This window comes from Prinia subflava, chromosome 16 (assembly GCF_021018805.1).
Source record: "Prinia subflava isolate CZ2003 ecotype Zambia chromosome 16, Cam_Psub_1.2, whole genome shotgun sequence".
Classification (NCBI taxonomy): domain Eukaryota; kingdom Metazoa; phylum Chordata; class Aves; order Passeriformes; family Cisticolidae; genus Prinia; species Prinia subflava.
Window position 1 is genome coordinate 9,032,059 of NC_086262.1, and position 27,846 is coordinate 9,059,904.

General features: G+C 43.8%; 1 protein-coding gene across 1 annotated transcript; it reads left to right on the forward strand.

Moving 5' to 3' along the window:
* Positions 1-25,191, forward strand: PCBD2 (pterin-4 alpha-carbinolamine dehydratase 2). The gene is made up of 4 exons (XM_063413522.1): positions 1-157; positions 3,043-3,174; positions 21,654-21,734; positions 23,193-25,191. The coding sequence occupies exons 1-4, from the start codon at positions 74-76 to the stop codon at positions 23,286-23,288; spliced, it is 393 nt and encodes a 130-aa protein (XP_063269592.1). The 5' UTR covers positions 1-73; the 3' UTR covers positions 23,289-25,191.
* The last annotated feature ends 2,655 nt before the right edge of the window (positions 25,192-27,846 follow it).

A 27,846-nucleotide genomic window follows, 5' to 3' on the forward strand; every position in this document is an offset into this window, starting at 1 on the left:
CTCGGAGCTCCCGGTTCCGCCGCGGGCTGCGGCTCCTCCCGCGGGGCGCGGCGGGGGCGGGCGCGGCGGGGCCATGCCGGGCGGCGGGGCCGGGCTGCGGCGGGCGCTGCTGGCGGCGCGGCGGGCGGCGGGCGGCGCCGGGAGCCCCGCGGCCATGGTGAGGCGGAGCGGGGAGCGGGCCGGGGCGCGGCGCGGAGGGGCCGCACACGGACAGGCCGCGGGCCCGCGGGCTCCGATCAGTCCCCGGCCCTGTTCCCTCGGAACTGGGGGAGTTGGGATTGCTCAGCCTGGAGGAGCCTCCGCGGGGACCTGGTTGCCACCGTTCAGTATGTGAAAGGCATGGGGACAGCTGGACAGGTTTTGGATTAGGGCGTGGAGGGAAAGGATAAGGGGGAATGGCTTCACACTAATGGAAGGTTAGATGGGATATCGGGAGGAAATTCTTCCCCGTGGTACTGGTGAGGCCCTGGCACTGGCTGCCCCGGGGAGCCGTGGCTGCCCCGGGGAGCCGTGGCTGCCCCGGGGAGCCGTGGCTGCCCCGGGGAGCCGTGGCTGCCCCGGGGAGCCGTGGCTGCCCCGGGGAGCCGTGGCTGCCCCGGGGAGCCGTGGCTGCCCCGGGGAGCCGTGGCTGCCCCGGGGAGCCGTGGCTGCCCCGGGGAGCCGTGGCTGCCCCGGGGAGCCGTGGCTGCCCCATCCCGGGCATGGATGGGCCATGGAGCAGCCTGGTCTAGAGGAATATGCCCCTGCCCTTAGCAGGGGGTGGAACAAGATGGGCTTTAAGATCCCTCCCAATCCAAATCATTCTATATTCTGTGTCCCCCTGCCATCCCACCTCACAGCTGATTATTTTATTTTACACAAAGCTAATAATGAACCGCACGTGCAGGGTTCAACCCTTGCGCCTGAGGCATGAGAGTTAGTTCTGATTTTTTTGGTGCTTAGTGACTGTTTTGCCTGAGCTTCCTCTGAACAAACATTACCCATCACTCGGTCAACCCCACCGCCCCTGGGCCCTGCTGTGGGTCAGGTGCCCACTCCTCGGATGCTCGGCCAGCATTGGCACCCGCTGCCCGTCCCTGCTTCTCTGGGGGTCTGGCCGTGCCTGTGATGAGCTGCTGAGGGCTGCGAGTGTGGAAACAAAATTGGCATCTCCCACTTTCATCTTTTTCCTTGCTGCTTTCTGCTACGTTTCCGAACATCGTGATGTGTCAAGGGCAGGCTCAGGACGTGGCGTCCACAATGCAAAACGTGCTCAGTGTTCAGCAGGGCCTGCGTCAGACGTGGTCTCTGTTTTCCTCTTAAAAACCCTGTGATCGAATTTCTGGTCACATTGTCTTGTTCATGGCCGTGTGTCAGGAGGGCACCGCAGTGTCCCCAGAGCTGGCACAGGACAGCTGGAGGAGTGGACTTTGTGTTGTGTCCTGGTTGCAGTCCTGGACTTTGCCATCTCAAAAAAAACCACCCATCCTCATGATTTTTTGTGCATTTGCACACTAATTTCATCTCGTGCCAGATAAAACAGTACATTTCAAGATAGCCTTTAGCTCTGGTGATTTTTGTATGTGCTTGAAAAAAAAAAAGTAGAATGTAAGAAATGTATGCCTATGAGTGCAGTTATAGCAATGACAAATGTGAAACTTGTGTTATTGCAAGCCCAACATTGTGTTTGAAGTGTAAAGATCCTAAATTAGTTTGCACCTGTAAAACCCATCTCATTTCTTCTCTGTATACCCCTAAACACAAACAGCAGCAGTGTTGCTGTTAGATTGATTTACTCCATTTGGGGCTTTTTTTCTTATGTTATTGGTGAAAATGTTGCTCCTTGGCCCTCGTGTATCCTGAGGCCTTGCTCGGGTCGCATTAATTGCGTTAATTCCTGCTCTGCTCAGACTCACAGCCCCATCTGGTGGCACCGGGGCTCCCGCTGGAGCAGCCGCTGGCAAAGGTGAGAACTCCTGAGCTGCTGAGCTGGCAGCAGGTCCCCACTGGCCTCCCACGTCTGAGTGACCCTCTGAAGCAGAACTGCCTTTCTGGAGCATCTCACAAAGCTGGGCCAGCTGCTGAAATAAAGACTAAACCTATCTGAATGTAGCTGAACTGGGGAGAAAGGTTCTTCCCAGTAACGCATTGCATTTATCATGAGTCTGAGACGCTCCTCTCAGAACATGTCATCTGAGGAAGGGCTCATGCTCTTAGTCCCTGCTTTTAGAAAAGGTATCAAACCTCTTGCAAAGGCCCCACAGAATGTTCCTCTGTGTCTGTCCCCGGCCTTGTGTGTTTGGTTCAGCCCAGGATTCAGATATTTAAGCAGGGTGTTAATCTGTCAGGTCTGTGCTCCCAGTGGCATCAGGACTCCTGTCACTTCAAGTAAGCCATACTTAAACACTGGTGTCTTGTAGAATCTAGTGCTTTTACCAGTAGCTTCAATCTTTTTGTAATTGTGTCTGTATTGCCATTTTTTTTCTTTTAATTTAGTTACAAAGCTCTTTGTTCCTTGCAGAACTCCACAGCATATGCTATCTTGAAAGTCCGTTCCCACTTTTTTAAAATATAAAATACAAAGTAGGTAGAGTGCAATCTCCTGGTTTCATTCTCTCTTTTGTAATAGGTATTTCCTGATCTCTTTTAGCCTTATATTTGTACATTTAGCAAATAATGCAAATCATCCTTTACTTACTAGACAGAATGGAACATTTGAAAATTAGATGTGCTGTTACAGCATCTGGATAATTCAGATGACCTAGGGTACAGGTATGCTGATGTCCATCTTATTCCTGGGGAAGAGTATGTTGTTTTTCACTACTTTTGTACAAAAAGTACTTGGCTGAACTTACCTGCCCAAACAGAAATGGCAGGGTTTGGCTGGTTTAGATTAAACTGGTCTGTGAAATTTCAAGCAGTAAGAAACTGCACAGTGAATTTTCCACATCCTCACCTTTGCACAATACATAACCACAATTTCATTGTGTGGTTTTCTTATTGTTGTACAAAAGACAACCTCAGCCTCACTTGTGCCATGCCTTTATTTTTTTCCCTCAACAGTCCTCCCAGTCTCACTGGTTGACAGCAGAGGAAAGGAACCAAGTTTTACTGGATCTCAAAGCTTCAGGCTGGTCTGAGCTGGGAGAAAGAGATGCCATCTACAAGGAGTTCAATTTCAAAAATTTTAATCAGGTAATGATTGTTATATGCCACTTTTAATATGAAGGAAATGTAATTGCTTTGATTTCCATACGATCCTGATGGGAAAATATTTATATTCAGAAGTTTGGGAGTATCCTGGTGGGGCCAAATCCTCTTGGATTTGCCCTGATGAATTGCTCTCAGATTCTGATCTCATTAGGTGGAGTAAATTAATTCCATTTTGTAGTTGATAAGCAGATTTGTTCTAATATTACAGTTTCTTGATTATAATATTCAGGTCAGGGTCAAGGTTGGTATTATGGAATCAGACAAAGCAGTATTTGATCCTGATTTTTTTTTTTTTCATTACTAGCACTTGTAAATAAATGCTGGAAATACATACCTGATGGGCAGTGGGGATAATTTTTGTCAGGGAAAAACATAAGAAAAATAGGTAAATATAAGAATAGAAACTTTGGGCAAGCAAGGTGAGGAAAATAGGAACGTTTCACGTTCTAAACAGGAAGACAAAGTTCTAGTATATCCTTGATTGAGTTGTAATAGCTGATCTTGCAGTGTCTTTGGCACACAGAGTGCACAGAGTGCTGGTTTTTATTTACCTCCCTGGGTTTTTGTTTGGAGACAGGATCCTGAGCCACATCTCACACTCACAAGAACTCGTCTCAGACATCAATTACAGACTTGCTTGAGAAATACTGAATTTGTCTTGTGATCCCTGTTCAGCTACATTTCCTGAAAATTCCCTTCTAAGGAATCATGACATTGCTTAGAAAAAGTCACGTTCCCAGAGCATGCATTTCCTTTCTGTTTTATTTCTGAGCGAGGGGTGAGCTCTTTCTTGGGAGGGAAAGAATTTGCAGGGGTTTGTTGGGATGATGGGTCTCACCGAGCTGGTTCTTCCCCTCACTACAGAGGGACACGGCAAGCTCCAGTTTGGGGATGCTGTGGGTTTGTTGGTGTGTGTAGGCACCAGGAGCTGTGCTGTGAGCTGTTTATTTACATGGCTGTGCCTAAACCCAGAACAAGATGTTTTAGGAAACCACAGTGAGCTGGATAAACAACAATTTGTAATGCTGGCCCTTTTTTTTTTTTCGTTGTTTCAGTAGTTGTTATAGTAAGGAAGCCCAGGAAGTAGAGAGAAGGTGGGTGAGGTGAGCTGGGAGAAAGCAAAAGAGAAAACAACTGCAGAAGAATCCAGCTCATTAGCAGGACAGTGCTGGTCCAGGGAGCACGTCCAGAGCCCTGAGTATGTTTTTAACCTGAATGTTAATACAGAGCAAATAGAACCAAATGAGTTCATTGAGAGGGCAGTGAAGAGGAGAAGCCCATGAGAGGGAGCTCACAGGAAGCCTTGGTGAGATGTGCAGGCAGCTGGGATTGGAGCAGCCAGGAATGAGGCTGGGTAAAAGTGACCCTTGGAAGAGTTGAGATTTTCTGACTTTGAATATTCATGAAATGGCATCTCTGCCTGGTTACGGTCAAAGTCTTTGTTGGTTTGGCACAACTAGAAATGAAGTTCCCCCAAAAGTTAACTAAAAAGCAGTTTTGCCCACTGTAAATGAGTAACTCAGTTTGATCAGATGGTTTTAGACAGTCCCTGTCTGCCAACAGACAGGTGAGGAGACAAATCAGTGTCCTGCACCAGCAGGTATCTGAAAAATGCATTGCTTTGACAAAAATTTACAATGCTGTATTTTTTTTACAGTGTAGATTTATCTTACAGCAGATAGATATCCATATGTCTTCCTAATCTGAGGGTGGATGGAGCACATTCCAATATAGGAAGTTGGGTATATTTAAAGTAGTTTACTGGTAAATAATGAACTATGTGTTTATGCTTCTAGTACCTATGGTCATGGGAAGAGTACTTTAAAAAATTGTCACATGAATTGTTTTGGAAATATTAGAACAGTGTCATGCATTCTTAGCTGCTCTCCTGGATGTAAGGCAGAAATGAGAGCAGAGGCTGGGAGTTGGCTTCAAAAAGGAATTTCTGCCCCCAGTTGGGAGAAAAAGCCATGCAGGTGGGTGCTGTGGGCAGCTCTGGTTGGATCAAGCATAGATGTGAATGTCTAAGGGCAGAATTTGACCTGTTGATTTTTATGGATTTACTGCAGTGTCCCCTTTGCAGTTGCAGAGTGCAGAAATCATTCCTGTTCTCGAAGTCTAGGAGCAGGCTCAACATGCAGATCCCAAGGGCATTAGATCCTTAGCTGGTATTAGAGAGCAGGTATTTGCCTTTCGATAAGTTGAAGTGGAAAATAAATTTAAATTATGCATGTATGCTTAATTTTATTAAATTATGCACATATGCTTGTATTATAATGGCTGTTAGTAAATACTGTGTTTACTACAACCTAGGAAACAAATGACAAAAGTGGAGCTATACCTGCCTTGTACTTTGGGAGAATTTAGTCCTGCAATGAGTAAATGGAACTTGTAGGTACAACTGCTTTCATTTAATGTAGTAAATATTCTATTTACAAGACATAAATGTTTAGTAAAAGTCAAAGGATGGACAAATGTCATTTCCTCAGTGATCTTCTTGCTGCCATTTTACAGATGGTGCAAAATCAGGTGTGGAAAAAAAATCACCCTCCCCAAAAAAAAGAAAAAAAAAGGGAAAAAAGGGAAAAAAGTAGTTGAGCTGACATGAAAGGTATTTCAGATTTATGTTTTGCAGATGATATTGGTATGATTAATGTATTCATTGCTTTTTTTTTTATTGCTTCTTGCAGATAATGTTCATGATGCATGGAAAATTCTGTGGCTTCAAAATCTATGCCAGGTTTACAAAGTCTGTGTATGTCAACAGATGTTAAGAATATAAACACAACTTTTATTATAAAGTTGTGCAAATGTGTAGACATGAGCTTGGTTTATGTATATTATTTTCAGCATGAGAATGAAATGAAACTTCTGTGAAACAAGAAGAGTTATTTAGATTCCTGAAGCTTTCAGGCTGAGATTAGCTCAGTTAAAAGCGATCAGCAGTGAGCTGCCTTTGTAAGGCTGACAAGCTAATGACACTTCTGGCTCAGGGAATTAGTTTGTAACCCAGAATTTGAAAACACTGATGGTGTTTGTTAGTCTGAAGATACATTTTCATGAAAATGGACTTTGGTGGTAAATTTCTCTGAAATAAGCTGGAAACCAGCCCGGGGTTTCTGCTGAAAGCCCTTGGTCGGTTTTGTTGCTGTGGATGCCCACCAGGCACCAGTCCTGGGGGACTGGATGGCACTGGCTGTATGTTCCCATTGTGTGAGGCAGGCTCCTGGTGGGTTGGTGTTCTGCATCTTGTATAAAATCAAATACACGAGTGGCATGGGAAAAATGCAGTTCAGCTGTAGAGGAGAGTGCTGTGTCCAGAAGAGCTGTGCTGATGGCACCAGTGCCTCCATCCCTCCTTATGCCTTGCAGTTGCCCTGAGGTATTGCCACTGTGGAGGGCAGGTAGGCAGTGATGAGTTGGGACTGGAGTCTTTTTTACCTCCAGGATCTTCCCTGGGTGCAATCAAAGCCCCTGGCTGAGTCACTTTTCCAAAGGAACATGGACTTGGCAGAAACTCTGGCTGTGAGCGAGGTTCTGGAGAGGAGGGGGGCTTGGAGCACTCCATGGCAAGTCCCAGTCCCTGCTGTGCATCTGGGTGCTTGTGAGCCTCTACAAACCTCACAGCCACCTCAGGAAGTTTCCCTGGGGCCTCTCCCCCAGGCTGCAGAGAAGAGTGGCTGGAGAGGCTTTCAGGCCATGGTGTAGCATCATGAGGGGATGCTCTCATCCATTCACACCTTCGTGCTACTGAAACAAAACAATTTTCTTCCAGTGGAGCAAGCCCTCTGCTTCCAGTCTGCTCAAACAAAACTGAGAACTGAGATAGAAAGTTAATTTATGCCTCCAGATCATGCTGGTAACTTCTCCCAGCATTTCAAATCAGTTCACCTTGGGAGCAGTGATCTGGAAGAGGGGACAGGCCTGGTTTAAAGATTTATTTCAAGCCCAGTCCTGGGCTGTGAAAGGCTGTGAGTGCAGGATGCCAAGTGCTCAGTTTGGGTCCTGTATCCAGCTGCTCACTTTCCCTGAATTTGCAGGAACATCTTAGCTCTGAGACTTTCATGTCTCTTGTCAAACTTGGTTGGATTTGACCAGAGGGTTTAAGGGGCAACTGCCTGTGTGATTGCGTTTCCGTAGGTAATCACACCAAGGCAGCAAATGCAGTTAGGAAATTACAAAGGTGGGCAAGTTTGCTGATGGTCAGGTTCAGAATTTACAGCTGCTTTCTTTTATAGGGTAAGTTTTTAATTAAGTTTGTTTAAAAAAAAAAAAGGATCGTGTAGGAAGTCTCCATAAGACCTCTAACGTCATTTTCTAAAATGACAGGAAATCAAATGCTCTAAGAGTTTTAAACATATTTCAGATACATTTTTTGTCTTTTGGGGCAAGAGGGTGGAGGTGGAAGATGAGCCTGGGTAGAGGGGGCTGTATGGAAATGTTGTGCACTAAGAGTAGAGGCACATGTGTCTCACTGCAATTTGTGTCTTGGGTTTTGAGAACATATTTAAAGATGTGCAAAAAGTCTAGGAGTATTAAATAAGTTATTATTCTCACTTTGCATTTCCTTTCCAGATTTGCTATCTCTCTTGGTTGGAATCTGGGAGAAAAAAATCACACAGAGCATGTTATGGTACATGCCTTTTTTTCTCCCTCCTGGTGAGGCCAATGTTTTTTTCATTTTGCTGTAGGGAAACATGCTCAGATTTGTCCCTTTAAATTGATGGTCCTTGTTGTATGGCCCCAGTTACACATCCAAACGAGTTTGGTAGGATATGCAATGCATACTCTTGATTTCTTTCAATGGCAGTACTTGGTGCCAGTGCCTTAAATATAATCTGGGTCTGTCCTTCCTTTTTCTACTCCTGGCACATTGCTTCGTTTTTTACATTCATCAAGGGTTGGAAAATTTGGTTTTATACATATAGGCAGTGCATTTTTGCCACTTTATGTACTTAGTCTTTTGGCTGTTTGTCTGAAATACATCCATGCCTTTTATGTATTGAAAACATTATATCTTTTAACTTACAATCTGCAGAGTTAAAATGAATTTTATGGTAAATATTCAGTTGTGGATCACATCTCCAGCTTTTTATATGCCACAGTGGTCTTGTGGGTTTTTTCTTCTCCATTGTCTGATAGTGAGGTCATTTTCAGTCCTCTTGAGATATTTTATTCCCAGCCAGATGCAGGCCATATATTAAAAGTAGCACCTGTGGCTAATATCACAGCAGCTTACCATAAATTTACATGGTAACTAGGATTATATCTGTCAAGACTGTTAAAAAATGTCTAGTTTTAATTTGATTTCCAGTATTGAAGGAGCTCTCCAACATTTTGTTTCATAACTATATTTTAAAAGTTAAAGTCACTCCATTGTTAAGTTTTATAGCACTCACAGTGCCCATTAAGTTGATTTGTTAAATGGGGGTCAGAATAAAGCAAGTTGGCTACAGGAGGATCGGAAACCAACCCATTTGTGACAAATTTAGTCCTCGCGTGTGAATCTTCTTGGAGCCCGGGGAGTGATTGGATTCAGGTGCAGCCTGTGTCAGTTGTGTTTAACCTCAAAGCCTGAGCAGCCTCAGCCCGACTGTCACTGCTGCTAATCGAAAGTTGGACCCATTTTCATACATTTTGGGGGGAATTGCTATTTTTAATGTACTATTGCTCTGCCAGCTCCTTCTGCTAGAGTTTTGCATTTGATTGCCTGTCGACTAAAAAGAAATTATTTTTTTATCCAGCTAGGTAGGTGCTGGTTTTCATATAGGCTTTCTGAAACTGCTTCATTTTCCATTATCCTTTGAGTCCTCTCCTATATGCTGTGATTTGTGCACCTGCAAAGTTATGAAAGTATTTCTGTTGGTAGTTATGTTACTCACTAACTTCCCAGCGTTTATGAATACAATAACCGATTTATAATAAATCAGAATTATTTATGAGTGGGTTTACAGAGCTGGGAATATCTTTGTATTGAAAATAATGAATTTTGGGTGTATTTGCCTGTTGACATTTTGTTTTATTAGAAATTGATAGTGAAGTTTCTGGGACTGGCAGGGGTCCTGCAGGTTCAACCTGCAGGCTGAAATACAGTCAACGAACTGCATCAAGTGTCTCAGAACAAAGCACAGTAAAAATATATGATTCCTGGATGGTCACACCTTCCTTGAGTTTATTCTTGGGATTGACTGAGTAAATAAGAGTCTCACATCTGAGTCGGCAGGTCAGGGTACAGCTGTGGGACCTGGACATGATCCACCTGCCCACACTGCTGCCTGCCACTGCCTGTGGGACAAAGGTAGTGCAGGGCCTGGGACAAGGAAATGAGAGGTTCCAGGGAGGTGGCTTGTTTGGAAGCTTATGACACTCCTTCCTTGGCCTTGGAGAGGGAGGAGATGACGCTGGAGCTCTGCTCAGCGTGTCCTGTGTCCAGTGATGCTTCCAGTTAACTGGCAGTCAGCAGTGAGAAGTTCTGCAAGACTTGGAGATCTGTAGTGGTGGAAATGTGTAACCTGATTGTGTCTAGGAAGAAGTAAAATCCTTGGAGCTGGGAAATAAGATAACTATTTTCTTCTCACAGCTGTCATGGCCTGCTGTGTACAAACCCACAGAATCCTAGAATGGTTTGGGTTGGAAGGGATCTCAAAGCTCATCATATTCTGAACCCCTGCCATGAGAAGGACACCTTCCACTATCTCAGTTTGCTCCAAGCCCCATCCGGTGTGGCCTTGGACACTTCCAGGGATGGGGCAGCCACAGCTTCTCTGGGCAGCCTGTGCCAGGGCCTCCCCACCCTCACAGGGAGGAATTTTATTCCATTATCCAGTCTAACTCTGCCCTCTGTCAGTTTGAAGGCATTCCCCCTTGTTCTGTCACTCCATGCCCTTGTAAGAAGTCCCTCCTCATCCCTCTGTAGCTCCTTCAGGTGATGGTTCCTCTTTGTGCTGTTGAGTATCCTGTCTCCTGTTTGCTGGGGTCTGTGTGTGTGCAGATGCCACCACCCTTGTGTGTCACCTGCCTGTGACAAACGCTGTTACAGTACCCATGTCACCATTACCATTTCATCATGGCACTGCCAGTGGTGTCAGACCACCAGGATTATTTAAAATGTCACAATATTAATCTTATTTAAATAAAAATAATGGTCTTGCAATAAAGATTCATGAGTCATCATATGTCCTTCATTTCCTTCATCACGCAAAATGTGCCATCCTGGTTGTGGTAGAGTTTGCATCCGTGGGGTTTTTTTTTGCATACTCATTTTCTTGATGAGCTAAGTCATAGTTCTCCCTAGAATAAACCATTATTTTATTGTTTATAATTATTGGGGTGTGGTGTTTCTAATTGCTGAGTTTCTCCCCTCAGTAGACCTGTTGTATCTCCTTTTATGCACTCCACTGCTTAAAATCTGCCCAGTTGACCTTTGGGCTGCTCTCCAGTTGACTCCAATACAAATGCTTTTCTTAACAGATGGATTTATTATCACTCAAGTAAAAATTATTACAGCATTTGTCTTATGCTTGTTGCATGCATCAATCTGAAAATGCAAAAGAAATTATTTGTCAAAATGCCTATTGGATCTCACAAGTAGATCCTTGATGTCTTGTAGATGCGTAGCAAAAGAAAAGTTTATCTTTTTTTTTTTCATTTGCACAGATTGATTGTTTCAGTTAAACAGAACAAATAATGTTCTATCAGTCATATGAACAGTGCTCAAAGAGATAAATGGGAGCAAGTCAATCTAATTTTAGCTACAGTTTGGGCACTTTCCATGATAAAACACCTTCGGAAAATGAATGGAAAATTCAGTGGGTTTAAATACAGTTGGAAAGCTTCATTTGGGAAAATGCAAGTATTACTGCCTCTTTTGAAGAAGATGGTCACTCAGATGAATGTTTTTATCTTTTCAGTTAAGGAAAACTGGTCTCTTGAAACTCCTTTGTGCAATAAAATTTATTTTTATGGGGGCACTGGAATGATGCTGATTAAATGCAATCCTGGTTGTTTAACCTCTTGCATCCCCTTGCTTTTGGAGCAACGCCTGCCTACGGTTTCAAACTGTAAATTGCCTTTAGCACCAGCAGCTCTCACTTTCTCATACTCCCACAACGGAGCAACGCGCTTTGGGATATTACTCTCTGCAGCTGTAATTAAAAATGGACTCCGGCTGGCAGAATAAACTAAAATAAAACTACAACGCCCCTATTTCAAAATTAACCATTACTCACCAAAAGCACATCAAACCCACTTAGCGGACATCCGTTAATCCCGCCGCGAGCCGGTTCAGGCTTTAATGCACACTGTTTTACACGTTAAGGGGTTTGAAGTCGCGGGCCAGCGCTGACCTTTCGCATCTGCTCCTCTCGCAGTAGGAATCTCCGCTCGCCGCTCCCCGTCAGGGCGGATTAGCGTGACGAAGTGCAGCTCTTCTGCTGGCTGCAATTTCGGGTTTTGATCAGAATTATTTCTTTCACAAACAATCACGTTTGGCTAAAACGTTACATCTGCTCTGAAAAGCCACTGGCAGGGCCGTCGTTTATTGGGGCGAGGCGAGTGGAGGTTTTTTAGCCCTCTTTTATAAAGCTGCAAACCCGTGTGGCTTTTTTGGGGGAGAGCTTCACTTCTTGCTCTTCCCCTTGCCCTTTATTCCTTTAGTTTTGTTTAGCTGAGATGAAAAGTCATTTTGGACAAACACGAAGCTGGTTGTGATGTCCTGGAGGGGTTTGGTGGGAGCACAGTGATGAGTGGGGAGCCCTGTGCTGAGTCAGCACTGCATTGTTGGGTTTATCTATTGCTAAGGATGCTTTGAAGGAAAATGTTATTTATTCCTAGGATCAGAGGAAAAAGTCCTTATTACGTGATCTACTGTGATTTTCCTTGGACTGGGTGAGAATAACAACAGACAGTTAAATATGTGTCTGTGTATGTCCAAGGTGTCTATGGTTGAGGGAATATTTACTTTGTCTTACAATGGGTGGGTGCTTGTAGAGAGCAAAAATACTGTTAACTGTACAAGCCCAGAATGTTGGGTTTATGCACTCATCTTGTAATGCCCAATCTAACAAAAAACCCAAGCGTTATACAAAGGGTTTCCCTTTGTGGTGTGCTCACATGAATTTCTAAAAGAGATTTGGTGTTCACTGGAGGACTCAGAATTACTATTTACCTCCCCTCCTGAGCCTGTGTCTCTGTTTCCAGATGGACCAATGTACAAGCAGTGTGGGTTGCCCAGAGAAACCTGTTTTGTGGTAAAAAAACAACCAACAAAAATCCCATAGAACTTCTCAAAATACTGCTCACTGCACATACTCTGTCACTTCCAGGCATGTGCTTGGGGCATAGGAAGGGATCAGAAGACAGTGGATAATGTTAAGTGCAGGTTGAGTACCTGAATTGTTGGCAGTTAGGTGAGCCTTGTCCTAATAACACAGCTTAATGTGGCTGCTTTTATCCTTTTCTCTCCAGCCATTCTTCCAAAGAGCAGAGACAGGAGATGAGCTCAGGTCAAGGTGACCTATAGATCCCAGAGGGAACAGTGGGCATGGCAAACCAGGCAAGGGACCCGAGAATGCAGAGCCTGAAGGATGCCCCATCTTGCCTGGGAAAATTCTTGGTCTGTCCTACTCTTTTTTCCCAAATGATCTGTTGTTTCTAGACTTGAAATGTCTTGTTTGCAAAATAACATTTGAATTTTTTGGTGCAATATAAATTAGCAGCCCCCCAGTGCTGGCCCAAGTCCCCTCCTGAGTTCACTGCCCCTCTGTATCATCTAAACTGTTCTACTACAAAAGGTGTTCAAACATTAAAATTTGTTCTGACAGTACAATAGGACATCTTCACCACTGAAACGATTCCCTGACTGGATCTGCAGTAAATGGTCCTTAGTTTGCTTTATTGCAAATCTCTAGATCTTTCTAGCTTCTGGCTTGGCCAAGAGAATGATAGGAAGACCTGTCCAAATTCTTCACATCTCCATTGTGTTTTCTCTGTTGCATGTTTGAATTGCCGAACTTGTCTTTAAGCAAACAAACTAAAGCAAAAATGCTGACAGGATAGTGGAAGATGAAATGGTCATGAGACCAACATCTTCTCTTAATCCATCATAGGGCAAAGCCTTTCTTACCACTCTTTGATGTGTTCTTAGGATCATAAATGGCAGAGATTTAGAGGATTATCAGAGGCAGGATATGATTGCCCTTGGATGCTCAGCAGAGGAGATGTTGGATATTAAGCTGATACTGTATGTAATCTTGGCCAAAAGACCAAGGAGAATTTTGTCTGAGCATCCCTGTGTTATCAACAGCATAGATGGCATGTGAACTTCACTTTCATGTCTACAGAATGAAATCATTCCTTTGCATATGAGTGAAAAAAAACATTGGGGAAAATTGCAGAATATTTTCTTCTGCTGCAGTCAAATCTGTTTCATCCAAAATGTGGCGTGATGAGATAATGAACTTCTCTGTTCTTCTACACCATACCTGCACTCTGTAAAAGTCAGAGGGTTTGAGAAACTTTTAGAAGTGGAACATTCACTTAAATTAATTCTGATTTGCTCTGGTTTACGATACCTTCATGTCATGGGCTGGCACTGTGCTGTTGAGGATGATTCATTGCCCTTTGCCTTAGCAGGGGTGCCTGAATTCAGAAGGTTGGAACTGGGGACTCCTTGCACCTTGTTACTACTTTATTTTTATTGTGGTTTGTGTGATGGCTTTATTACAGTACAGCCAGGGGTTTAATTTACTGGACTAAACATTAGTTTTAACAAGTCAAATTATCATTGTTCTTTCAGTTGTGCAGCCAAGAGAGTTTATTATTTTAAGTGCCTGATTACTTTAGCAGGTGCTCAGTTAATGGGGACTTCACTGTGTTATTTCATGTTTTTAGGTAGGGTGCAAAAAGCTCATTTTAAAAAGTCATGTTTCTTGAAAGAGCTATTTTATTTGGTGCAAACGTCCTAAGGGCAACCTTTATATTCCATTTTTTAACACAAAGCACACAAAAATGGCTTGGGAGGTGGAGAGCTGCATTGAGATTATGACGTGACTGAAGAATTTCTTCCATGTTCTGTTTCAGTCTTGAAACTTGGGATTATTTCCCTCTTTTTTTCCTGGAATATGTAATTTAGATATTTACAATTTTTAATAAATAAAATTATATTTATTAGTCTATGTTTATAAGTGCTGAGGGACCTGGGAAAGTAAAAGGAAAAATAAAAGCATTTATTTTCTATATTTTGATATGAAATGATGCATCATAAATACCACCTGACCTAGTTCCATGTGTGGTTGGGGCTTAGGATATCTACTTATTTTGCAGAAGTTGTTATCGGTAGCTACCATTGTATTTATCTACCTATAAACAAATGAATATATTTTGTAATATGGTTGTATTGGCATTGAAACCTTATCACTTCCAGAACGTTTTTATGCCGCCTTAAGACATCTCCATGTTCTCTCACTTCTACTCCATCAGGTCCATAAATCTTTCTGGTGGAATAGGTGATTAGTTTTGGTGTGAAGTCTGTTTATTGAATCACCAAGAATATTATCTGTGTTCATTTCATGAAAGCCAGTCATGGCAAGTGGAATCACTTACCATGCCCTCAGCATGGAGGCTGCTGGAAAAGTAAAGATGTGATGAAGAAGAAGGTAATACGTGTAACATTTAGTGTTTTATTATTATCAGTAAGAGAAGGAAAGCCCAAATTCAGCAGTTGTTAAAATCCTGATATAAACAGGGTTAGAAAAGATCAGGTTGAAGTTTGTTGTGCAGATTGTACACAAGGGTTTTTACATGTGTAATGAGCTTGAGAGGAGGAGGAGAGTAGAGCAAGGAGCAAGGAGCAGGATTTAAGTGCAGCAGCTGAGTGCTCTCTACCTTCTTCAAAGCCCTTTCCTTGCACTTGATCCGTGTCCATTTGACCATAGCAAAAGAATTGAATTTGCTTTTCGAACTGGTTGAATCTCAGATGGGGTATATTACACTTGCATCTGCTTTATGACTGTTAATGGTTTTAAGGTGAATGAGGGTAGATTTAGACTGGATATGGAAAGAAGTTTTTCCCTGTGAGGGTGGTGAGGCCCTGGCACAGGTTGCCCAGAAAAGCTGTGAATGCCCCATCCTGGGAGTGTTCAAGACCAGGTTGCATGGGGCTTGGAGCAGCCTGGGATGGTGAAAGATGTTCCTGTCTGTGGCAAGGGATTAGATTAGAACATCCTTAGGCTGGTGTTTAAAGTGCCTTGCAGCCCAAACCGTTCTGTCCTTCTGATTCTGTGATGTCCCAGGTTAGGTCACTGCTGAGCTGGGCAGATGAAGCCTTGAATTCCGACCCCTTTGGAGAGCTGCATCTCAGGCACTGTCAGGAGTGTGTTGTGTCTAGTGCTGCACTGGCTCTAGAGGGTAGAGTGAGTGCTATCTTCCCTTTCCCACAAGTGGCTGGGCTTTTCCTGGGACAGCATTCCTGAAATTGCCTTCTGCCATCTGCTGTGGCTCTGGACACTGTACCGGTACCTGTGTGAGAAACGTCCCCATGGAGCCCAGGCTGTGCCTCCCAGCTCCACTCCTCTCTGCCTCCAGTTATTCTCCATGTTCTTCAAATTGGTAAATCATATGACAATAAACAGAAATACTCTCAGTGAAGAGAGAAGGGGAAACTGTTGTTTATCTGGTCAGGTGGTTTAGATTAGCAGTGATGCTGGTCTGTATTATGTTACTTTAAATCATAGTGTCCCAACAGGACATAAATTATGAAGATTGTTACAGTATGTTTCATCCAATGTAAGATCAACAAATTGGAATAATTTTTTTAATAGGAAAATCAGTGCTTTGGCAAGGTTATTGTTGAAGAATTTAATTTAACTTGAGCTTTGCTTGCATTATTTCTTAATATATAAAAACTATTTGCATAATGTACGAAGTATAAACATTTTCAGAATCAAAGGCAAGAATGCCTTTTCCAAGATTACATAGAGTGGCAAACTACTTAGAATAGATCAGTGTTTGTGCTTTTGCTGTCAAAAATGTTTGATATAGAGCTGGCAAGCTGGTTTCTTCACTGACATAATTGTAAACAAGTGTTGGGAGACAGAAACAGCGTTCTTTGGAGAACATGGTGTAAAGGTTTGCACGTTCTCTGCTGCACATCTAACACAGCAATGTTTACAGCTGCAACAGGAATATAAATAGGTAACCTTTTTTAGAGTGTAAAGCAGCATTGCACTTTTGTGTAAATGATGTATGCAGATAAGTATGGGGAATGCGAGTGGTCAGCTCTGGATTTTCAAAGAACGTTGTAAATGCAGAAAAGCATTGACAATTCAGCTGGAAATTGGAGTTGTGTTTTTTTACAGTTTCAGATATGGCTATGAAGACAGAAATGGCATCTCAGTCCATGGCGGAGTGTCTTTAGTATTATTCTTCCATCCTTTCCCCTCATTAGTATCCTTCAGAGTTAAGAGCACTGCTCTCCCCAGTCACAAGTGATGCTGTGGAATGGGAGGATTGCCTCCGTTCACAATATTTTGTTCCTTGAGCTATTAAGGGGAGAAAACCAAATTTCTACCATGGTTCATCAGGTGTTGTTCACCTTCAGACCCTGTTGGCTATCTATGTGAGGATGGGGTGGAATGGAGAGAGTAGGGAATGGTAGGCACAATGCCTGACTTGCCTTGTCCATGCCTTGAAGCCTCAGCGGAGAGATGTGGGCCTTGAGTAACCTGAGTTTAGCTCTATTTTGGTGCATAATTATTTGCATTCCTAATTATTGTCCTGCTGTTCATGGATTAATGTTAAAAAGGAGGGCAGCAATGAGATGTTTACTTAATTTATGTTGTGTATAAATCCAGGCACAGCCAAAAAGTAGGAGGAAAGTATCTAATGCCACATGGATCCAAGTGTCCCTGAGGATGGTTCAGGCAGATTGATGATGCCAACAGGGAAGAATCCCAATATGTGCATGTGGTTTTGGGAATGAATATGTGTCCTTCTGTGCTGCCATCACCTTCCTAAATACTAGTTAATTACTCTTTTTTTGTGTTTTATCTATGTTGTCATTTTCAGATAAAGAGTGTAGCTTTGTGACATGATTTATGCCTCTTTATATGATAAAAGTATTTAGTGATGGAGTAAATAGAATCAAAATAAATCCATTTTTTTCCTGAGAACACAAGAGAAAATGTCGTGAGAGCCCTCATGACTAGCCACTAATCCTGACTTACAGTATCTTGACTTTGAAGAGTTTTTTCCTTTTATCTGCTGGCCTGTAGCTCAGTTAGGTAGTAATGTCATCTGGCTATGTGAGAGCTTCTGGAGTTTGGGAGTGAACCTTAATGGTTGATTTTATTGTTACAAGTGTCAAACTGCTAAGGAGAATACATGCTGTACCCTGGGTACTTTTTATTCAGGTGAGTGGAGAGAGCAAATGTGTGAGGTGTAGTCATCTCCAGTGTGACAGTGTCACTGTAACCTGAGTAATTTATTAATTTCCCTCTGATGAATGGTACAGATGCAGCCTGGGTGGCGGGGGAAGGGAAGACAGGTAGCCTTCACACTGCAGAAGGTCAGGGTTAATGCTGCCTCCAGCGTTATAATGACAGATGGGAGGCAGAAACCTTAATGTACTTGTGATTAGCACATGCTTTCCTTGGCTGGGCATCCAGAGGATTTAAGAAGCCCGAGTGCACACTTCATTTTAAAACAAACAAATAAAAAGTGTGCATGGTTATATTGTTGAGCCTTTCAGCTGTTTTGCTTAAATATCTCCACTTTGAGTCAAGTACTGTCAGCTGCTTTCTGGTGGAGATGCACGGGGGTGATCCATCACGGGGGACTTGCGCTGGGTGATGTATGAGCGCAACGCAACGACCTGTGAGCCTTTGATGTATAACTCATCAAGATAATGTTGGCAAGCATTGTACAAAAGCAGCGTGTTTAAAAAGTATTAAGATGAATGGATTCCTTGCTTAAGAAGTGTGAAAGGAAGAAAAATAGCAGATTAGCTCCAGGATCCCGCGGTTCTCCCAGAGCGCTGTGTGGAGCAGAGGGGTGGATGGAATTTCATCTTTCCACCCACTTCTGACAGCAAAGTGTCTGGCCCTGGTTTTCCCATTCTCAGGCAACAAAAGTAGCATTAAGTCTTATTTTGTGATAGTGGATTATATCAGTTTCAAGAGCAGCTTGACCAGTCACAAAACATTATGAGCTGGCTGAATTATTTTAAAGTTTACCCTGGGGTTTTTTTCACTTTTTTAGGTTAGCTTGTTTTTCTTAGTGTAGCTCTGATTTTTATCTCACGGAGACATATTGGGGCTGCTAGTACTTAAGAAACTTAAGAAATTTTAGATGTGATGTTATGACTGAAACACCATGAGTTTTTCAGTTCCTTCTTTCATGATCTTAAAAGACATGAAGGGAAGAGACCAGTGCACCCAAGGCATCTTGTCCATGCAGGGTTGCTTCACTACCTACTTATATTGCTCTTCATGGTTCGTTGCAGGGACTCTGCACTCTGCCACCCCTTGGGTGGTGTGATCTACTTATGTGGAGTTCCCTGAATGTCTGGATACTATTTTAGCCCAAATGTCCTAAAAGGGTTAGGTTAAAAATGTGTCTAATATGCCTGTTACTGAAAAACCAGGATACTTCATAATATTTACTTCATAGAAGTATCTTTTAATACTTCTTTATGGATTCTAGAAAACGCACAAAACCTTTCTTTCTCATGTCTTTTTATTTTTGAGGGAAAAATCAGAAAAAGTTCTCTTCTGGGGCCAAGGGACTGCAGATCCCTGTTATTAACAGAGTGAAAGTCAAGATTGTGTTGGGTCTCACTGTCATGAGTGAAGTGGTTTTCCCATTTTCATCAAGAAATGTGTGATGGTCTGATAAACTCTGCCCATCAGTGCAGTCTTGACAATGATCTTGCACTGCAGACTGCATAATAATTTTCATTATTTTTAATTAAAGTTGAAGAAGTGCAGACTCCTGCTCAAATTAAGGTTGGTTGTGTTGCCGGAATGCGGTAATTACTTTAATTGATCACAAGATAGTTTCCTTGATCACCAATTAGACCAAATTACCGATCAAGTTTCAAGACGTGAAGAAATGTCCAAACTGATTTTGTGTAATAGTGTTTTCATATCTAATCAAACCTAAAGATCTTTTCCTTCCAGAGCCAGTTGTATTTTCCCAAAGAAAGGTTAAGGCTCTACAAATATAAAGGTGATTAATAAACAATAGCGTTCCCATTCATTTAATTAGCAAAGGAAGTATTTAAGACCTTAATAGAGATTGTGTTGGTGAAATTGCTCAGTAGAACCATAGCTCTTTTTTTTAGTGAGGGATACATTTTGTGTGTAATTAAAGTAAACTAAAATGCAAGGGGTGAGTTGCTGTGGGTAATGTGCAATGAGGGAGAACATCTCTAAGCAGAGCAGGGCATGCACGAAGGCGGGCAGGCTTCATCCTTCACTGTGACACTGGGTTGCCCTGGTTGGGACAGTTGCAGACAGCTGGAGCAACCACCAGCAGGACATGTCCTGGGAAGACTCCTCTGAGCTGGAATTTATCCCTTTTTGTGAGTTGGACAGCCTCAAGTTGAGCAGTCTCTGGTAGGATGAACAGTTTTGTGACCGATATCCATTTTATCCAGCTGGGGACAATACTCTCTGTGGGGAAGGGGCACTGGGTTGTGTTGGTACACTGACTGGGGGGATTTGGTGGTCTGCTGAGGAGGAGGATTTGTCTGAAATGTGGAAGAAAGTATACAGAGCAAATTAATTTTTTAGAGTAATTTGCTTGTGTAATTCTCTCTGTGTGCTTTTGTTGGAGCAATGATTATTGTCTCACCATCAGTGACTATTTGCAGTGTGACCTGGGTCTGTACGTGCGTGGGTGAGTTCCTGGGATGAACAGACACCAATAGAGCATACACAAACCTGCTAGGGGGTTTTAAAAATTTATTTTTATCTTTTGCCTTGCTGTTTGTTTCTGTACAGGCAGTTTGGTTGCAAACACATCACTGTTTTAAACTTTGGAGGATATAGCTGTGTATAAATTGCTGTGTTGGGAATAGCATTCTTATTAAGTCCACGGACACTCTAAAAACATTTAAATCAACACTATTAATGGAGAAGTTTTTCCAAATCATTGCTAACATCTGATGCACAACTTGCAGCTTTCTACTTCAAAGCATGCTGCTGAAACAAGGGCAAATTTTTAAAAGTAATTGTTCACTCAAAGTAAAACTAAACCCAGCGAGAGCTTCAAGGGAAGTTAGATTCTTCTGAATTTTGGAAAGCTCTCGGGTCAAAGAAAAAAAGCTTTTTAATTGCTGACAGTTTGGTGATTTCCAAATGACAAACCTCATTGGAATGATTTTCTCTGATTATAACGTTTGCATTCATTTGACTGGCAAAACGACCAACAAAGTCATTCTTCATCCAGGCACCAATTCTTTTTTTTCCTTAAAGGTTTTTGCAATTTGTGAGAGGGAAAAAGACTTGAAACTATTATCAACCATTATATGTTATTCGTTGACCACATGTTTGTTTGAAATGGCCATCGCTTGGTGGAATGTGGGCTATATACATTCTCTTCCATAAATTAGCACTAAAAACCCACCTAAATCAGGTATGGTTTTGTGTAGCTTGTATTATAATCTGAACCAGACTGTAATGTGGATGTTCCTCCAGGTTTGCATATTAATTCAGGTCCTGAACCGATGGATGGAGCTTGGTATGAGCAAAGCCTGCTGCCTGCGTCCTGCTCACGCTCCCAGGCCCCACCGCATAATCACAGCCTTGATTTGCATGGGCATTCTCATTTTCTTTATTATGCAGTGATTTGCTTCTAAGTATTTTGGCAAGGGCCTACTATTATTTTCCTTTTGAGCCTATGATAAAACGTGCGTCCTGGGGGAGCTTGTGGGGACAGAGGATTGGAAAACCTATTTTAGCTTGTTTAAAGGGAAAATATGTCTCATAAAGCAAAGGGCAGGCCCACCTGCTGCCTTTTTCTCCCCAGTGAAGTAAATAGCAAAATGGTTAAATGGAGGGGTGTGTTTCTGGAAACAGTGTTGGTCATACTGTGGCATGGTGCTTAAACAGAAATGGAACGTTTCTAAGATGCAGTAGGGAATGGGGGACTTGGGATGGATATTTTAAATCCCTGCTGATGCCAGAGGTAAGATCATTGCTGTTGTGCAATAGCTTTGAGTCCTGGGCTAAGTCACATCGAGCAGGGTGATTTTCCAGGGTCTGCAAGGGATCATTTCAGCCATGCTGGGAAATGCACCAGTGGCATGAGAAGTTCAAATGCCTCTTTAGCAAAGACACAAACCCAAGGTGTAGCCATCTGGGACATCTTGTGGAGATTTTGAGATTTTGGAGTGAATCTTGCCAATCCACTGCCAATCCTGGCAGGTAGAGTATTTTCCTCTTTGCTCTCTCTTTCCCTAGGCTTTTGGATTTATGACACGTGTTGCTCTACAAGCAGAGAAGATGAATCACCACCCAGAATGGTTTAATGTCTACAGTAAGGTAAAGTGTTCACCAGCCCTAGTTATTCACACAGCATGGAGTTAAAGAGACCAAACCACCAGCCCATTCCCTCTGCCTTTGTTTGTAGCTTGTCTACAAGGTAGGGGAATGGGTAGTGTCTCTATAAAGAGATGCTGAGATTTTAAAGAGATGCTGAGATTTGCAGTGGTGAGGAATCAAGAATGAAGCTCTTTGCGCCTGCTGCCAGCTGTATGGTTGGAGACTGTGGCTTCACCTCTCTGGCTGAGATCTAAAAATAAAACAGAAGCCTTTAAACTCTTATTTAGCCAACCTGAATAAATTACTGTTTCAAAACTACTCACCAGCTCTCATTCCTGTCTGTGCAGCAAGTCAGGAACTCAGCGGTGTAGGGTAGCACACTGTTGGTACCTAAATGGGAGCCTGGCAGTCTCAATTTAGATTTGATTTGTTAAAAATTGTAGGCTCCTATGTCTCAACATAGCAGCTTATAAAATTTGTTTATAATATTACCTAACTGATGGTGGTCTCGTATTTATAAGGGTTACAAGGATTACTGCAACCCTCGAATGAAAGGTGCTGTGTGAAGGGAGAAATTATTGCTCTCCCTTCAGTTTTATTTTCTAATACTTCTCATTGCATTGTATCACACTGTTTGTTGTAGCATTTAGTGAATATATGGAAATCTCACTAAAAATATACCAAAAGAAATGACATGTGGACAAGCAGCCTGTAGCTCACACCACCACCACGAGAGCAGGACACCCCACCTCTCCCTGCAGCTGAAGCTCCCAGCAGAGACTTCCTCATCAGCCCTTCGTGTCACCCTGTTCAAGGGACATTAAATGATCCCTGGGAAAAAAACCTGATCACTCACTCTTCTGATTTTCTTGGGTTTCTAGAATATTCAGAATTGGTCTTTTTTTCCCTTTTGAGTCTTCCCAAAATCTCAGTCAAAGGCAAGACAAAATAATGCCCAACTTGCCATCTGGCTCAGTCTAAATAGACCTGTGATGCAGCTGAGAAAAACCAAGACTTTTTTTTTTTAATAAATCTGGATCAAGCTTAAGAATTTTTTCACCTTTGGGATGCTGGTTTTTAACAAAATGTGAGTCCCTGACCCAGCTCTTGGCAGCTTGGTCACTAGCCTGGGTTCTCCATGAAACTGATCCATGGAATTTAAATGTAAAGAGTGAATGATTTAATCAGACACCTCTTCTTGGATGAAGCCCAAGAATGCAAAGCCTGTGTTATTCTGCAGAGGGGCTCATCTGGTGAGATTCCAGGCTCTGTAAAGCCTCCTCACCTACAGCTCTTGTGGTTTACATGAGCAGGGAAGGTCCAGCTTGGTGCTTGCCAGGAGCACCGAGTAAAACCAGCTCACTATGGAGACACATGGCATTTCCAGTGAACTGCTGTTCAGCCTAGGTGTCAGAGATCTAAATGCCTTTGTAACCTCTTTCTTTTCCTTTGTGACAGGTTCAGATAACTCTGATTTCCCACGACTGCGGTGGGCTGACCAAGAGAGACGTGAAGCTGGCTCAGTTTATTGACAAAGCTGCTGCCTCAGTTTAACCAGGATGTAAATAGCTTTAGTACAGTGTCCACCTATATTTTGTGTTTAAATGAGATCCCTCTTTCCTTGTAATCCTGATTTCCAAAAGCCATAGAGGGAAAATATTTTGTAAAAGGAGTGGCTGAGCCTTTCTGGCCTTCAATACCTTAATCTTGAGACCCCTTTGGATGTGTGTGCTTGTCCTTTCCCATTGCTGGCTCTGCAAGAGGATGCAGTGGATAAACCAGCAATAAATACGTTTTGAACAATCCTTTTTTAAGAACTAAACTGAGCCTAGAATAAAACCAGGAACCCACCCATGTTCCCCAAGCCCACAGGAACTGGTGGCAGCTACCATTTGAGTTTCCCCCATGCCTGGCCACTTCCCTCATGTAGATTTGTACATCTCTGCACTTCAAACAGTGTAAGAGCAGCCTGGCCAGGTCAGTCCCCCCTGCCTTGGTACCATCATCTCTGCCAGTCACCAGTGACTAGTGCAAGGACACTGGGGAGAGCACTGCAAGCTGCTGCTGATGTGTCCTCGGAGCTGCAGCTCAACTGGCAGGAACAGCTGTATCCAGAGTTGCTGCTTGAGAGCCTTTCCCTGTCTGAGAGTATAGAATCACATAACCACGGACTGGTCTGGTTGGAAGGAACCTTGACGCTCATCTCATTTCAACCCCCTGCTGTGGGCAGGGTCACCTTCCACTAGACCAGTGTGCTCCAGGCCCCATCCAGGCTGCCTTGGACACTCCCAGGTGCAGGACTGGATCCTGGAGTTCCTGAAAACTTCAGCGCTGGTACTGCAAATACAAAAACGTCCTGGTGAGCTCCCAGCTCCCACACCTTTAAATGAAGCATGTGTTTAAGTGCTTGGGCAGGTTAGTGCTCAGCACCCTGCAGGATTGAGCCACTGTTGGTGTTGTAATGCTCCAGTACCTGCTGGATCAGGTGGGGGGTGGCTTGGCCAAGTGCCCGGAGCCCTGGCCAGGGCTGCTGGGGGTGAAGAAAGCAGCATTAGCAGGATTCTTGCTAAGCTGGGCTTGACTGAAGCTATGCTCACCCACTTTCTTTTCATAGCTAGAATTACTCGTTGCAAACGTTGTTGCAGGAGCTGTAGATCCCACCGACAACGTTTAAAATAATTTCTTACGTGGTTTGAATGTCTTTGTTTTTATCCTGTGATCCTCCCCGAGACAGATTTCCAGTGCCGGCAGGGAGATTTCAGCCTGCTCAAAGCCTGCAGGAGGGCCTCTCCCCCTGCAGTCCCCTGAGGAGTGTCCCCAGCGTGCCCTGTCATGCCCTGCCAGCAGCTCGGGGTGCGGCGCTCCGGGAGATTGACACTCCGAAATGCCGAGTGCATTGCTCGGATGACACCGGCGGCACAGCCACCAGCTACCGAGAAGGCAGATCCAGTGCCAAAATCTATATCGGGGCTACGTGTGAGGTGTGTGGTCTTGCAGATATTTTGGGATGCAAAATGCCATGAGCTGCCACCCAAGTGACTGTGTCGATAAAATGAGAAAGATATTTTTTGTAAATCCTTAGCAAACACACCATCATGTGCTAATTGGTCACACACAGGAAGCAAGATGTTGGGGTTTATTGTCAGTAACCCTGCTTGGGATATCAAGTTAATACCTAAAAAACACAAATTCAGACTACGTGCTCAGTTGTTCTTTTCTCACAAGTGCCTTTCCCCAGTGAAGTGGAGGATTTCCCTGATGTGGTTTGAAAATTGTCACTCTTGTGAAGAGCTAATAAAACTAAAACGACCAGGCTGTGATGTCTCCTCTTACTGGTGGGGAAGTGAAATGAGCTTCACCCAAAGTTTTGACAACATCTCTGATGAACTGTGAAAAGTCTGTTGTTCAGAACTGATATATAATGTGTGGGCTTTGAATAAAACCAATAAAATCAAATTCCTCCTTTGTAATTTGTTTCTTTATTATTGTACATATGTGACAAAGCTGTTTAGTTTGAAGATAAATTTAAGATAAATAATATTTAGTTACTGGGAGGTCTTTGGTTTAGAATATTGATATTTATTTACATACTCTGAGGAAAAAAATCCCCATCAACTAATTCAGCTCAGAGAGCTGCACTGTCTGGCTATGGCACAAAGCTGTGCTGGGGATGTTGAGACTCCTGATCAGCCAAGAGGCAAAAATACTCAGGAATGAGAAGGACGGCTTTGAAATGCTTCAAGTTTTATGGTCAGTGCTTGTTTAGCCATAATTTTAGTCATTTAGCCGTACTGTAGTCATTTCTTGATAACTTCTGGGGCATCCCACAGACCTGTAAGCATTGCTGTGAAATGTAAATAATAATAGAAAAGTAGGACAATGGAGAAGGAATGCACAGTTTCTCTGAGCTGGAACTTCACAGCAAACTTGGACAGCAAGGATTTAGTGGTAGGCGCTGGTGTGGGGCCAGAAAACTCAGCCTAAGGCTCCTTTTGAGAAGAGCATAATGTGCTCTGCTCTGAGCAAAAGTAGCCAGTGTACAAGGTTTGAGCCTTTCCCAGGTAGTGCCATCACTGGAGCTGTGCTGCTCTGTGAAGACAGGGCTCAAGCAGCTGCCCAAAACGCAGCTTCCTCTGCTGTGCTGGCTTCTCCTCCAGGGCAGCTTGAGACCTGCTCCTCAAGAGCCCACAAAGTTGCACCCCAAGGCAGAGTATTGCTGCTCCTGCAGTCACCTTTCCCTGTTTGCTTCCAGGTTCAGATCACCAGCCACCAGGTTAAATATTCTCTTGGAGTGTTAGGGGTTTTTTTGCTTTAAGGCTGATTGTGGCTTGAAATATTTGGATAATCCATCAGAAGCAGCCTTCTTGCTGGCAACTCTCCTGTGCTGAGACTGATATAACTAATGTGTCACCCCTAGACCACGATGTATGGGAAACACTGTCCCTGGGAGACCCTCCAGTGGTGCTCTGTGGCCACAGGAAATTAAAAAGCAAAAACTCGAGGCTGAGAGAGCAGAGTAGGAGAGATGCCTGCAGTGTGCTGTGTGTTGGGATCACTGCTCGGCTCCTGCAAGGCTGGAGATCAGACCTTCACAGCACCAGCTCTGAAACAGGGCCAGAGAATAATCCTTTTCTTTCCCCACAGTGGGAGCTCAGGTCCAGTAAACTGGAAAAATCATATTGAAATGAGAGGCAGTGGCATCAGATGTTCTATGGGGCTCTGGGAATGGGGTCCCACAGCTCTGCAGGAACACATTAGAAAGCAAAAGTTTGTAAGTTATGGCTCAGTCTGGATGCAGCAGCATTCCTCCTGCCCTTCCTCCTCCTCCTGGCTGCTCAGACTGGTGCTGCAGTGGCTGAAGAGGTGGGTTTTCTTTTAATTAACCTCTCTCACCTCGGACAGTTTGGACATGAGAAGGCTGAGGAGGACATGTCCTCAGCCAGCCAGCTCTCCAGGCTGGAAGGACAGATTGATGTGGTACTATTAACATGTCCTTGGCACATCCCTGGCTCCAGGGTGGGGCTGGAGGGATCACAGCATCCCTTGGGACACGTCTGGGCTGCTGTGCTGGTCATCACTGCCTCTTCATTGGCCTTGTCTGGAGCCTTGGGGGTTCAGCAGAGTAAAACTACAGGGTAGATCCCACTGGAATTTTTGGTTGGTTTATGTGCACCAGATGGCTCAGTGCAAGGTCAGGGTGCAGCATCCGTGGATTTGGATGATGAGCATGATTCCTGCATTTGCCCCATCCCTGCTCCAGCACTGTCTTTGTACTGTCTTGTAACCTGCCAAGTCCTCAGCCCTGCTTTTCCTTTCCCTCCTCTGAGGGGCTTTTCAATTCTGCAAAAAACAACTTTGAAAGCTTTGCACTTTCCACAGTTTCTTCTAGGTATGTGCATTTCCTCTGGCCATTTCAGCCTCAGATTAATGAGGGGATTGTCAATTAAATGAAGTTAATGAGTTCTTCTGCATGAGCTAGTTTCAATTTTTCACCACTGTTTGCTCCAAGAAACAAATATTTGTGGCTTGCTCAAAGTTACACCTCAGGAAGCGTGTGTGTGTCCTGGAACAAGTGCTCACAGAGTGTGCAGACTCGCAGCACAGAGCTGCTGACTAACTGAAGTAAATTGGCAACTGTTAATGCTCTTTCTCCTAAAGATCTAAGGCAAGGAGCAATCATGGATGTGAACTGTCCCACTGGCGTGTTTACATAAAAGCTGAAGATCTCTCACAGAGCTGGACTCTTTGGTGAGGAACTGGCAACTCATTTGTGAGTGAACTGTGGAAAGAGCCCAGGAACAACTTCCAGAGGTTCTCTGGTCAGTCAGCTGGTGCACATAGACTGCAGGGATGCTGGACCTTGGGAAGGGTCCCAGGGAGAGCAAAGGTCTGTGCTTGGGCTCCTGCACTGCTTCCAGACATGATGGGTGCACAAAGAAGGGAGGACAATCCCCTAAAGCTCAAAGGCACAGCTCTTCAGGGGAGTGCTCAGCAGTTTGTGCTTTTACCCAGGTGACAGGATGGGGGGATGCTCTGCATCTCACTGCTGGCTGCTCCCACCTTGGCATGGAGGCAGGCTGTTCCCCTGGGATGCCAGGAGGGATGATCCCCA

What these genes read in the sequence shown, in the direction of transcription:
- PCBD2 (XM_063413522.1), top strand. Translation starts at nt 74, where the DNA reads ATGCCGGGCGGCGGGGCCGGGCTGCGGCGGGCGCTGCTGGCGGCGCGG. An exon ending in ATTTCAAAAATTTTAATCAG is followed by an intron (nt 3,175 to 21,653) that starts GTAATGATTGTT and finishes CTCTTTCCCTAG; the next exon opens with GCTTTTGGATTTATGACACG. An exon ending in GGTTTAATGTCTACAGTAAG is followed by an intron (nt 21,735 to 23,192) that starts GTAAAGTGTTCA and finishes CCTTTGTGACAG; the next exon opens with GTTCAGATAACTCTGATTTC.